This window comes from Gekko japonicus, unplaced genomic scaffold (assembly GCF_001447785.1).
Source record: "Gekko japonicus isolate JY-2015 unplaced genomic scaffold, Gekko_japonicus_V1.1 scaffold50, whole genome shotgun sequence".
Classification (NCBI taxonomy): Eukaryota; Metazoa; Chordata; class Lepidosauria; order Squamata; family Gekkonidae; genus Gekko; species Gekko japonicus.
Genome location: NW_015164666.1, coordinates 1,402,762 through 1,416,521, shown reverse-complemented (window position 1 = coordinate 1,416,521; position 13,760 = coordinate 1,402,762). Strand labels below are relative to the sequence as shown.

Genomic DNA, 13,760 nt, shown 5'->3' with positions numbered 1-13,760 from the left:
GAGCCCAGGAGCTCATCCCTTTTCTCCACTGATAAAATAAGTATGTATACTTTTTGTATTATTTATTGTGAGTTTTTAGGAAGACGTAACCATTTTTAATATCCCCCGTCTCCCTTGATTTCAGAATTTTTCTCCTCTTCCTCCCATTACCTAATGTTTCACTGACTTCCAACTTCTCATACATTCCAGTGATCTGCTTTGTACAGGCTTGTACATTTAAAGGAAATTGAACAAATATTTACACAAGTAGATGATCAAGCTAAGGATAAAAAGTAGGGAGACCTTTGGGATGATGTAATGAGAACGGTGACACTGGAACTTGTTGGCAATGAATTTAAAGAAGCTCTTCCAGGTGCTATAAGAGAAATCCATGTAAGGGTAGTTCTTCACTATTCAATTGTGGTGCTACTGCCAACCGTTATAGCAGAGGGCTGCATCCTTCCAGTTTTCCTGCTTCATCAGGCCCAATCCCCCTCCTTCCTGTCCCCCCCCTTTGTCCACATTGGTCCAGCAACCCCAATATAGCCTTTTTTGGTGGTTTAAAAGAATTCCTCTTTCCTCTTTTGCCAGTAGAAAAGCTGATAAGGCTACAGAGCTGCCAGCCAATATAGTAACAGTTTACATCACCCCACCCCATTTCCTTTCCCCATTGTACTTCCTAAATTTCCAGGAACCACTTTGTTACCAATTTTCTGCCACTAGAAAATCAGCACAATTCCTCAGCATGTAATTTCCAATTTGAGAAGCACAGCTTGGAGTTTCTAAGCAGAGTCAGGCGAGATTCAGGTGCTGTCTTATTGTAGGGGGATGAGGTTTGCAGAAGATGTTCCCTGGAAATTAGAGGCAATTTAGCAGATTTGCTGCATCAGGTCTCCCAACAGGGTAATTCAGTGTTGGTAACTCAGCCAACACTGCACTGGCACATGCTGAGAGATTTTTGGGGTAGTACCTGGGGAGGATGGAATTTCAGGGGAAATGTGATGTCATTTCTGGCAGACACTCTAGGAATTTCCATGGTGATTACCATAAAAATGTGGGAAATTCCTAAACTGTTTCCGCTGATGCCATCCCCCCCCCCATTTTTAATCCTGCTCCTCAAATTATCAAGGGTGGGGGACTGAGAGTAGGGACAGGAGATAGGCTGCTGCAACGAATCAGATGATAAGAATATGTATGCAATAATGACAGGGCATAGAAACTGAGGACTGGACCTGTGCAACAGTATGTTATAACTGTATCACAGACTTTCCCCCAATAGATAAAAACTGAACTAGAGTCAAAGGTATACTTTTGCTGCATCCATGCACTTCAAAAATGTAGATTTTCTAGAAAACTAGTAGTATAATGTAGAATAGCCATGCCTTCTAATTGTGATGACATTTCCCATAATTATTGTTTCCCAAATTCTATCATACCAGGTTGAGAAATGGGGGAGGGGGCTTTTTTCCATGTTGTAAATTGGCTGCAAAGGGTAAACCATCCGTTCTCTCTTGGCCTGTGCATTATATCTTCCATGCTGGTATAACATAAAAGATAATTGCTGGGACTCTGAAGGATCTATGTGCCCACTCTGTTGACTTGAGAATAAGACTGTGGTGCAGAATGATCCAAAGAGAGAAAGTGAAGCATTGCAAGCAGGGCTGAACAGATATGTCACTAATGATATGTGTAAATCTTTATAGCAATAATAAATATTTATAGCACAGAAAGCTTGTATGTTTCTTTTATCCATAAGATAACAAATAATTACAAATTCAAACAAAACTAGATAGAAATACAAGTATCAATACAACCATTAAAGTTATAGAACCTCCTAACATACTGATACATATTAAATCACAGTAAATGATGTCAAGAGAACTCAGCATATAATGTGGAATCAAAACGGTATTGACCAAATCCAAAATATAACTTCCCAGTGGAGTAATGTCCAATTATTCCATGAAAAACATTCAGGAGAATAGCAATCAGAAGATCAGAAGATGAGACTTTACAAACAACCAGATTTCTGCCCGTTTCAACAGAAGTACTTCATCAGGTCAAATGTAGTAATGATTATGGTTGAATGTCAAATCTGGACCGGTCCAAGCTTGAATAAACACACATAGGAATCACCAATCCCATGTATCTTTCCTCCGGCAAAAGCCTGTCCATAGTAAATGGGGTGATAAAAGATTAGAGAATCTGAGAGTTCCAGTTGTTCTTTCAGTAGAGTCCCTATGAATGAAATTACATCCTTCCCTTCCATTGTACTTGGAGCCCCACCAGGTATAGATTATTGCATTTGTTTCTCTCTTCAAGGTTTGCAATTGTTAATCCTCCTCCTTTCATCAATGACCACCATGTATAACCCTCTTTACCAAGTTGTAGCTGTTTTATCTGTTTGTAGATATACCTTTGCTCTCTTCACCCATCACATTATCTTTCTAGACTCTTTTCCTCATCTTGCATTTCTACATTCCCTCTATAATTCCATGACTTTTGCTTCTGTAACTTTGAAAGATTTTTGTATTGTGTATCCTCACTCCTGTTCCAGGTTCACTAATAGCTACATTCTATTTTTCATGACTCAGGTGCTACTTCATATATAAAATGTAACAAAGCCATTGGAGATCAATGGATGGAAGGGTTATTCCATGTTCACAAAAAAGTTTTCAGAAGCCAACTAAAATTTAATTTTTTTAAACAACATTCAATTATATACTTTCTTTTATATCTAGAAGATCTGAATATACACACATGCATTCCAACACTGATGTATGCTGAAAAACTAATATATTCTGCTTTCAGAGTAATTTGGAGCCACAAACGCAGCCAGACTTCAGGAATTCCAGTTTTAAATGTCATAATACTTAACACTGATGACTTGTGAGGTATTGGCAACAATATTTACAAATAAATATTTACAAATATATATGTACATATATTTCCTTTCAAAAACTCAGACATTGTCTACACAGGTAATCTCACAAATTATATTCTAAACACAATTGTAATGTGCATTAATCCTAAATGAGTGCACATATGTGTGTGTGTGTGTGTATCCACACACATAATTTATGGTTTTGTCACAAGAACAATGGGTGAAAATATGACACCAAAATAATTTTAATGGGAGTTTTTTCATTTGCTTCAATGAAATCCATATTTCCTCCTATTGTTATATATACTGATTTACAGATGAAGAAATGGACAATTAATAAGATAATACTGGTTTGAATCCTATGAACCATGAGTGTAAGTAGCTCAATAATTGTTCCTTTCTTCATAGGATGCAACCTAGTTTATGATTCCATTACTGTTAGCACAAACTCAATGGGAAAATCAAATCATGTTGGAACAGAAACAGCCTACTAAGCATTCTAAATATACATTATTGAATAGGATTACTAAGTAGTTTATTACAGGTGGAAGCACTTCAAAAATTATAAAATAATTCAAGATTTTAAAATACTTCAGCTACTCTTGATTTATACACATTCCAGACTTATTCACACAAAAGGAAAATATTCCACAGTTACAACTAAGACATTTGTGCAGTAGTAGGCTAACTTCATCATGGAAACCAATTATCAAGCTGAATTTTGGACCAATGGCACCATTAATTTAAATGGAGGACTTACCATGTCATTGTTTAAAAATGAGACCTTGGGACTTGGTGTCTGAAATTTTGAGTGGTCATTTGTCCTTCAAAAGTAGTCTCCTTTATTTGTAGGATAAAGGATAGCATATTTCCTTACATTCTGCTATTCATCCCAGTCACCAAAGTGGAAGGGATATAAGGTATTCCTTAACCTTCATCTTTAACCTTCATCTTTAAAAAGCACAAACAAAATCCTGTAGTTCAGAAACACATTTGCACTGATGCTAACCAGAGTCCTTGTTAAATAAGTCGTAGTTTTAAATCCAGCTATGCTGTGAACTCTGACTAGCATTAATTATTATTGATGGACTAGATGTCACACTTAACCTCAGTTAAGGCAAACAAGGAAATGGGAATTATGTGCTAGAGTCTGGAGGAAAGAGGGAAAGTGGTACATGTCCTGGACTCTCTTGCTAACCACTCTTTACAGGAAAGCAGCGTTATACTTGTAGATATGTATCTCTTGCATGCTGAAAACAGTGCTGAGATGGGGTATCAAGAGAGAAGACACCTCTGAGAATGGGTCTAACAGGCGTCTTGTCACCTAGCCTCTTGCCTTCAAGCTGTCTCGTCATATGCTGGATAGTCTTCTCCTTGGGATTGCAGGCCCAGTTAATATCTTTGGTGGTACATCGCCTATCATTTCCTTGTACCCAGATGCTTGGAAGTGGCAGCTGCCATTCAGCCAGTTTTTATCACCCTTCGTTTTACAGCAAGCATTTGTGCTGGGAATTGGAGGTGTCCCACTCTTAGAGTCCAAAGAACTCTGGTTTACACTGAGATTCCCTGCACTTTTGGATGAATAGTTGTAAAGCATTTTCAGAAAGGCTGATTTGGTATTTGCCTCTTGCTTATACAAAATGATATAACATTTGGGAAAGAATGTGCAGCTCAGGATCCCATAGTTGGATATTAAAATGACAATGATTTCAACAGCCGGCAAATATTTGCCAAAAGTGGTTGTGTAGACAGGGATAAATATAATCCATGCAATAAAATAGATTAGCATGCCAAAGGTTATAAATTTTGCTTCATTGTAGTTTTCAGGTAGTTTCCTGCCTTTAAAGGCACATATGAAACATATGAAAGCCAAAAGTGCTACGTAACCTAACATGATCCCAAGGGCCACCGTGGAGCCTTCATTACATTCCAGTATAATAATCCTTCGAATGGAGGAATTCTCCTCAACGAAAGGGCTTCTGACTGTTATCCACACCACACAAATCAAAACCTGGGCACCAGTGCAAAGAGAGGCAATGGGAATGGGTTTGTAGAGACACTTCAGGATTTTTTGTATCTTGGGATCGAAACTGAAGGCCAGCAAAATTTTCAGGGACTTAAGTAAAATGCATGAAATGCAGAGTGCAAAGCTGATGCCAAAGAGAGCTTGCCGGGCTTTACATTTGTAGGGTTTTGGCTTGCCAATGAAAAAGCCTGTACTAACGAAAGCAAGGAAATGACAGAGGAGGATAACATAGCAGACAGTTAGGCCACCCGATGCCTTTACAACAGGAGTATTTACGTTCCTAGTAAATATTATGATAATGGCACAAATCAGCACAATTCCAAGAGCAGAGAGAACCAGTAACAAAACAGCAAACCAGTCATTCCAGTTGAGGTACTGTATCACCTTCTTGTAGCATGTCGAACTGTTCACCGGGGACCAGTGGGTTCTGTTGTTGCATAAAATGCAGTAATCCATATCTGCATACAGAGAAAAATAGGAGTCTTGAAAACTAGTTCTATTCATAGCATACATATTACTGAAGAAGAGATTGGGCCCCAGGAAAGTGGCATTCAGGTTTGGGGGCTCCCTGAAGCCAGAACTAAGACTTCCAAGTCAATTGATGAACACTACTAATTATGATGGTGATAATAATGATAATATAGATTCCTGAACTGCACAGAAACCTCTCTTTAAATTATAACTACAGGTTTGGCCTGAGGTATTATCCTGTCAGCAATGTTTTAGCAAGGAAGGACAGGGATAAATGGGCCTGTAGAATTCAAATAATCTATAAAAACAGTCACTGAGCCATTGGCTTTTTGTTTTGTCTCTGACCACACTGAAGGAGCAAGGAGACGTGTTTACACCTGCAGCCACAAGGTGTTTTGATTCTGCTAGGGAATCTGTTTAGCTACTTTGATGTTTTTATTTGTTTATTTCTCCTTGCCATTGTGTTTTACCTGAGTCAATTGACTCTCCAATTAGAACTGGACTAATATTCCACCTGTACTTTCTACTTTTGTCTATAAACAAACCCCTATCTTTTTATCTGGAATAAGTTGTTGCTACAATACCCTGAACACGTTCAGTGCCTGCCCCCCAAACCACTGAGCATCGCTGCCTCAGGGAAGGAAGGAATATTAACTGCCCCTCAGGGGTTCCCTATTGCCCAAGTCCTTAGAGCAGAAATGTAAGCAACAACATCTTTGCCAAATCACTCGTAGGCAGTGAAAGTTTCTCCCCTCTCACTTTGTTCTTGAGATTTCTTAGCATCTGAACAAAATGGCTCTTAGATCATCACATATTCCAAATTCCATCTGGATCTACCATTGCCTCTATCAGGGTTTTCAACACTGTTCAGTGCTGTCATGATACACATTGGCAAAATTAATTGTACTGGAATTTTGCTAAAGATACTTCAGAATCATTTTGCAAGTAAAGGAACACCTTAAAAAAAAGCATACAGACACATTAATCTAGTGGTCAGTTTTGCATATCTTAACTTTTGCATAAAGTTAAGAGAATGGGAGGTCTGGCAAGTAATACTACTGGGGTTTCGCTCCCCTTCTTCTTGAAATTGTGGACCTTTGCAATTCCATTTTGTTTCAAAAGCTGCTGCATTGGACATATCCTGTGACTTTATAACCACCTGCTTACTTGCAAATGTGAAGGGTGAGAAAGTGAGTAAATGGGAGTACAAAATGTTGTAGTCCAAAATCAGAATATTTCTCAACTCCAGAATCCAATAACTTCTGAAGACATGTATTTTCTGTACATTTCTCCACATTATCCTGTACAGCTTGTATAAAAACTTACTTTTTCTATTCCACTGTCAGTATGGAAAACTCTATGTATGTATTCTGGTTCCACAACTAAACAGATTGCCCAAGCTCCCTGGTACAGCCACTCCCACTAGCCTCTTAAGGAAGAGTTCTTCAAAGTGTCAGGTGAGCCACCTGTCACCAATGCTTTGCACAGGGTACTGAAGCTTACAGCTGATTCCCCTACAACATGGTGCAACACAGAAACCTTGTGAAGAGTTTTCTCAGCAATCCTAAAATGGGCATTACCTTTTTTTAAAAAAATCAGCATTTTGTGGGTTTTTGCAAGATCCACATCTCCCTTCGGTTAGTAGAAATGTCTACCATAGCCCTCAGTATTCCTGTTTTTGATCAGTGAGGGCAGCTACTGAATATATTCCATTTATACATAATAGACACCAAAACACTAAATAGCATTAATTTAAATGGGAACCGTTGATGCAAGGAAACAAAATGGTGTGAAACCAAAGACTCATGGGTTTCTTACAAAAGAGAAATGAAATTAAGATGGGAATATTTGGATAGAACCAGCAAGTTTAAGAGATTTAATCTCATCCTTGGTTTAAAAGTTAACACCAGCCATTAACTGGGTAATCATGAATAGGGATATACATGCAGAGGACTCTCAAGGACTTGCAAAGGACATCATGTTTTCCTCTCTCCTCATTTTCCTCATTCTCTTTTCTGAAAGACTCCATAGACTCTTCCCTTTTCCTGATTCCTCCTCTCCTTCCCACATATCAGCCAACCTACCTTTTATCTGCCCCCTATATTCAGCAATATTATCATTTACTTTATGTATATTCCACGTTTCTCCTCAGTGGGTACCAAAAGTGGCTTACATAATTTCCCTCTCCTCCATTTTATCCTCACAACAACCATGTGAGGTAGGTTAGGCTGAGAGCAGGGTTCCAGTCCCCAGGTCCTGGTGGGGGTTCTCCCATTTTTGGGGGCTTCAGCCCACCATCAGCCAGGTGGTTGGCAGGGGAAACCCTGCCCCCAAACAGCCACATTCATGCACAATGTCCCCAATGTGATGACATCACCCAGAAGTGATGTCATCAGGGATGTCGCGCAGGATGCTCTGGTTTGAGGGCAAAGCTCTATGGTAAATTTGGCCTAAAACCATAGAGTTTTGCCTTCAAACCAGAGCATCGCTGACATGATAACGTCACTTCCAGGTGATGTCATCATATCGGGGATGTCCTGGAATGCTCCCCAAATCCCCCTGCCAGCATGGCAAGGGGACCTGACAACCCTAACTGAGAGAGAATGACTGGCCCATGGTCATGGAGTGACATTTCACAGTACAGTGGGGATCAAACCTGGGTTTGAAACTCTAACCACTACACTACACTGGCTTTTGTGGGGTGGCTGCTATTGAAAATAAAGTTTGAGTAAATGCCAATTGCTCTCTTCCCCCATCACAACCACAGAACATAGGACCAGGCACAGAGATAACTGGCTCTCTGACATTTTATTTTCAGGTTACAAACATGCCTAATTTTTTTAAAAAAGAAGATTAACATTCTGGTCATGTCACCTGATTGATTAGTGTAGTAGTTTTCTGGACAGCTTATACATTCGTAGCAGCACGTATGTGGGCTTGCAGAGACTTTCTTCACTTGTCCTGGGTGGCATTTCCTGGAACATTTGGACTGAACATTCTGCAAGTTGAAAGGTTAACGATCAAATGTGAAGTTCCACTCATAATCAAGTGCTAATCATATATTCCATTCTAAAATAACCATCCATCGTTTTTGGTAATCTGACCTTACAATTTTAAAAAATAAAACATCAACTTTGAAGCCACATATAAGTCAATAAAAGTTTGGACTTTAAATAATGTTTAGCATTTGTAATATAGGTGAAATATTTTCCAGTGTTCAAAATATTTCACCTATATTACCTTGCTGTAACCCTTATAACAATCCTGTGTGGCTACACTACCACCTTATTGCAAATAGGGGCAAAAGCTGACAGAGTGGCTTGCATTTGGTAAGTTCCTGTCCAAATCAAGATTTCAACCAGTTTGTTGCTCAGCCATTAGTGTACTTTCACACTTACTTTATGTAACTAGTATGCTGACAGAATAAAATTCTGAAGGAAATGTATGCTTCTGGTATAAGTAACTTGTAAAATATTTAGACAAAATAGAAAGTTTTATGCATGTGCTTTATGCTAAAGACAAACCATGCTTTCTTCTGAGAGCTGAAGGCAGTCCGAAAAAGTGATCACTGCTTATGCAATGCTCAGTTGCCACTTTTTTGGTTATAATAAACAGGTTTTTGAACTGTGTTGACAATGGAGCAAAGACATGTATATAGATATTACATAGGAAGCAAAGTGTCCCTCAAATGACTTTCATCTCTCTGTAAATTGAGACCCTAACTAGATGTTACAAACTGCACAAGTTCAACATGGGGACTTGCAGCTATACTGTAGGGACTAGTTCCTGGTGCAGCTCATGAGTAAACATGCTGCATGGCTCAATTTGGATTGGGATTGCTGCACGGGAAAAGTGAGGGAAATTGCCTTCTCCCCTACGCTGTTTTCTTCAGCTGAAACAGCCCAAGGGCTGCAAGGGGAAGGGTTATTTGTTCCATCGGGAGGCAGCAGATGCACTGAAAGCTTGCACATGCTGCTGCTCATATATTCATAAGCTGCCACTGAACTCATCTCCATGACAAACTCATGCAGTTTGTAAGGTCTGGTTAGGCTCTTAGTGTCCAGTGTAAAGCGTATAATAAAATTCAGTAGAATTTAAGCTCGCCTATTCTACCAGTTGCTACAAAGCAACCACCTGCAGCCTGAACTTGTTCCTGGCAGGTCATACGGCAGACTTGCAGAACTGCAGGCTTGGTACAATCCATCATTGGGCACAAAACTGTTGGTGCAACCTCCCACCCATCTCCATTTTTCCTCATGTACAACTTGCCACACTTCCAAGGTCATGTGCTAAAGTTTGAAACCAAGAACACAGGAAGCTCTTGTCAGCTTATGTTGACAAGTGCTTAAGCCCCATTTTCACTGCATGAGTTCACGTTTGAGCTTGCAGATACCTTTAGATTCATGAGTTCAATTTCATCCTCCTCATCAGCAAAGATGAAGTCATCTTGCTCCAGGTCATACTCTGCCATGTTGGTAATCACCATTCGTCCATCAATTTCCTTCCAAACCAGTACATCATAGCCTGTGTTAATGTCTCCATGAGAATCAAAATAGACATCCCTTTCATTGTCAGTGAATTTTATATCTTTAAGTTCTTCAAGCAACTGCAATTGGGAACATAAGCAGTCACACAAAGTCAATGTCACTTACAGAAAAGGGATTCCATTCATCAGCATTTAAGAAATGGCAATACAGAACAACTTAATTTTATAGTTAATCATTTAGGCGGTTATAGGGATGAAAGCTTTCTGGCCCATGTGGACATCTTTGCTAAAACAGATTTGCTCCTAAATTGGACCTGCAAAACTAGATGAGATTAAGAGCAAGAATAACCAGTGTACGGAAGTATAATAATCAGTGTACAGAAATCACTGGAAGTATGTCAGAAGGCAACACCCACTGCTCAGGCTCCACTAGACTGTTTTGGATTGCTAGCTATGGGGGGGGCATGCAGATCTGCCCTCACAGAGGAGGGAGAGCTTGTACCTGAATAAAACTTGGTCTTAAAGGTGCCACTGGTCTGTTTTGGATTGCTAGCTATGGGGGGAGGGACACGCAGATCTGCCCTCACAGAGGAGGGAAAGTTTGTACCTGAAGGCGGGCTGGAGGGGGGGCTCTGCAACTTACCTGGCTGCTTCTTGCTCCTCGTGCCCCGCCTGAGGACTGCTGGGAGCAAGGGGTGGGGCTCATTGCATGTGCCCACCTCCTGGGCTCCTTACTGCCAGAGCTTTGCTCCTGTGCGCTCCTGCATGAAATGACCCCTGGTTTTAAAAGAAATGTGTGTGCCACAACATCTAGTTGCTTTGATGCACAACCTGTACTCTGGACAAGAGGCTACTGTTAAGACAGAGTATAGAGAAAGCAAATGGTTTCCAGTTGGCAAAGGTGACAGACAAGGCTGCATTTTATCTCCCTGTCTCTTCAATCTGTACACAGAGTATATTATAAGAAAAACTGGATTAGATTTAGATGAAGGTGGAGTGAAAACTAGTGGAAGGAACATTAACAATTTGAGATATGCAAATAACACCAATATTACTGGCAGAAAATATCGAAGACTTGAAACGACTATTGATGAAGATTTAAAACAGGAAGTGCCAAAGCAGGATTACAGCTGAATATGAAGAAGATAAAAGTAATGACTACTGAGGAATTACACAACTTTAAAGTTGATGATGAAGAAATTGCATTTGTTAGAGATTTTCTATTCCTTGGCTCAATTATCAACCAAAAGGGAGACTGCAACCAAGAAATCAGAAGCAGAATAAGACTGGAAAGGGCAGCAATGGAGGAGCCAGAGCCAGAAAAGATCCTTCTGCAAGGATGCGTTGCTAATGACCAAGACCAAGATAATTCATACAATAGTATACCCCATTGCTATGGATGTGTGTGGAAGCTGGACAGTGAAGAAAGCTGATAGGAAGAAAATTGATTCCTTTGAAATGTGGTGTTGGAGGAGAGTTTTATGGATACCATGTACCATCAAAAAAAGACAAATAAGTGGGTACTAGATCAAATCTCTCCCTAGAAACTAAAATTAGCAAACTGCAGGGCTGCTGGGGGGGGGGGAATGAGGGGATAAAATTCAGGGGACCCAAGTCAGCCAGAGGGCCAGTGAAGCCAACATCCTGGTGCATTCACATAATACATTTAAAACCATTTTTTCTAATGCAGTTCTGATTGCAACCACTAGGGGCACAGGAAAGGCAGAGCTCAGAAAAAAACACTCAGTGGCCCCGGTCACACGGGAATATTTGCCCCGCAAAATGGACGGGTTGAGGGCACATCAAATGGGCGCTATCATACTGCAACACCTGGGAAGCGTCAAGCATCCGCCCCTTTGGCCCGAAAATGCGCATTGAAAAGGTACTGGCAACAGAGCACTACCTTCCGGATGACGCGCGGCAACTCCAGGCGTCTGATCGGGGAAGCGCTGGTAGCCTGTCACAGCCAGCACCGTTCCCTCTCCCACGCATGCACACTAACGCGCAACATCCGTTTTGCCGCGCTATATCTGATCGCCTGCCGAAGGCTGGAGCACGGAGCCATGGGGGTGCATCGGATTGCGCTAACATGGTTCTTTTTACTCAGGCTCTAATTTGCCTCCCTTCAGTGGTGCAGTATCCCGCTTGTGTGACCGGGACCAGCGTCTGCTTGCTAGGCCTTTTAGCAAAGTTTACTTGGAGAGGAGGCTGGTTAAAAGCTACAGTCCTTGCCAGGATGCAGCCTCCTAACAAGGTCTATGGTTTCCTTTTTTCCTTTAGTTCCACCTAGCTTCTGCACAGCCAGATCTTGCAAAGGAGCAACCCTGTTAGGGTGTGATAGGAAAATAATTTTTCATTGTCTTTTCCCTCTATCCCATACTTTTCTCCCCCTTCATTTTTTTTTCTCCTTTCATAATCTGCCATTTGTCTATCCCCACTTCTAATTTCTCTCCTGCCAAAGCAGCTTACACTGTTCCCCTCTCCTCTGTTTTATCCTCAGAACAACCTTGTTTTAGCACTGTAATATAACTTGGGGAGAGTAGGCAGGAGCCCTGCCTCCACAGAGCCTGTTCAGGCTTTCTTTTTAAAAAGCCATTCCCTGCCACTGCAGTCAATGCACTTAAAAGTGTGTAACTCTGCTTAGGAGCAGGATGGCACTGTAAAAGTGCTCAGTTCTGAATATATTATTGCTAATTTTGCTTAGCTGGCATTAATATCCCCAGAGCTAATGTTGATGGCTTTGAAATTCATAAGGAAGATAGGCCCAAATAGCGTGTGTTTAAAGTGGACAAGTCTTTTCCCCCTGTCCCTTTGTAAAGCAATCCCACTGGCCTATCATTTATTAATGATGATTTTATTAATAATGGAGTCTTGCTGGGCCAAGACAGGCCTTGTTTTAAACTGACCAAACTTTTCTCCTGTACTAAGCAAAGCTAAAAGCCGGCCCCGCCAGACAAAAAGGAATGTGCTAAGGGACAGTACAGTTCTCTCTATCTGCTAAAAATGTTGCAGAATAGAACAGTAAGGCTGGAGCAGCATGACTCACAGGAGAAAAACGGCTTTGAACTGTTTGAACGAGGACACCCCCCTGTGTGTCCTAATGAGTTAAATAAATTTATTAATAGAAGTTTTAAAGTATCTGTGTGCCTATACTTAAAAGTGTTTTAAGTTTTAAGTTTAGCAGAATTACAATTGCCTAAAATTGCAAGGAGAAATAAGGAGGCCTTCCTGAATGAACAATGCAAAGTAATAGAGGAAAACAATAGAATGGGAAGGACTAGAGATCTCTTTAAGAAAATTGGAGAAATCAAGGGAGCGTTCAGTGTAAAGCTGCCCATGATAAAGGACAAAAACGGTAGGGATCTAACAGAAGCAGAAGAGATTAGAAAAGATGGCAAGAATACACAGAAGAACTATACAAGAAAGACCTCGATGTCCTTGACAACCACGATGGTATAATCACTGACCTCGAGCCAGACATCCTGGAATGTGAAGTTAAATGGGCCTTAGAAAGCATTACTAACAACAAAGCTAGTGGAGGTGATGGTATTCCAGCTGAGCTATTCAAAGTCTTAGAAGATGATGCTGTTAAAGTGCTGCACTCAAGTTGCCAGCAAATTTGGAAAATGCAACAGTGGCCACAGGATTGGAAAAGGTCAGTATACATTCCAATCCCAAAGAAGGGCAATGCCAAGGAATGTTCAAACTATTGCACAATTGCACTCATATCACACGCTAGTAAGGTCATGCTCAAGATCCTACAAGCTAGGCTTCAACAGTACGTGGATAGAGAACTGTCAGAACTACAAGCTGGGTTTCGAAGAGGTAGAGGAACTAGAGATCAAATTGCCAACATTCGCTGGATTATGGAGAAAGCAAGAGAGTACCAGAAAAACATCTACTTCTGCTTCATT

General features: G+C 40.6%; 1 protein-coding gene across 1 annotated transcript in view; it reads right to left on the bottom strand.

Moving 5' to 3' along the window:
- Nucleotides 1-4,214: 4,214 nt before the first annotated feature.
- The window catches only part of GPRC6A (G protein-coupled receptor, class C, group 6, member A), a 25,254-nt gene continuing 15,708 nt past the window's right edge, over nt 4,215-13,760 (bottom strand). Inside the window, exons 4-6 of the mRNA XM_015409087.1 lie at nt 9,754-9,966; nt 8,235-8,358; nt 4,215-5,347 (exon numbers count right to left, since the gene is read on the bottom strand). Of these exons, the coding sequence (XP_015264573.1) occupies nt 4,215-5,347; nt 8,235-8,358; nt 9,754-9,966 (1,470 nt within the window). The remainder of the gene's footprint in view (nt 5,348-8,234; nt 8,359-9,753; nt 9,967-13,760) is intronic.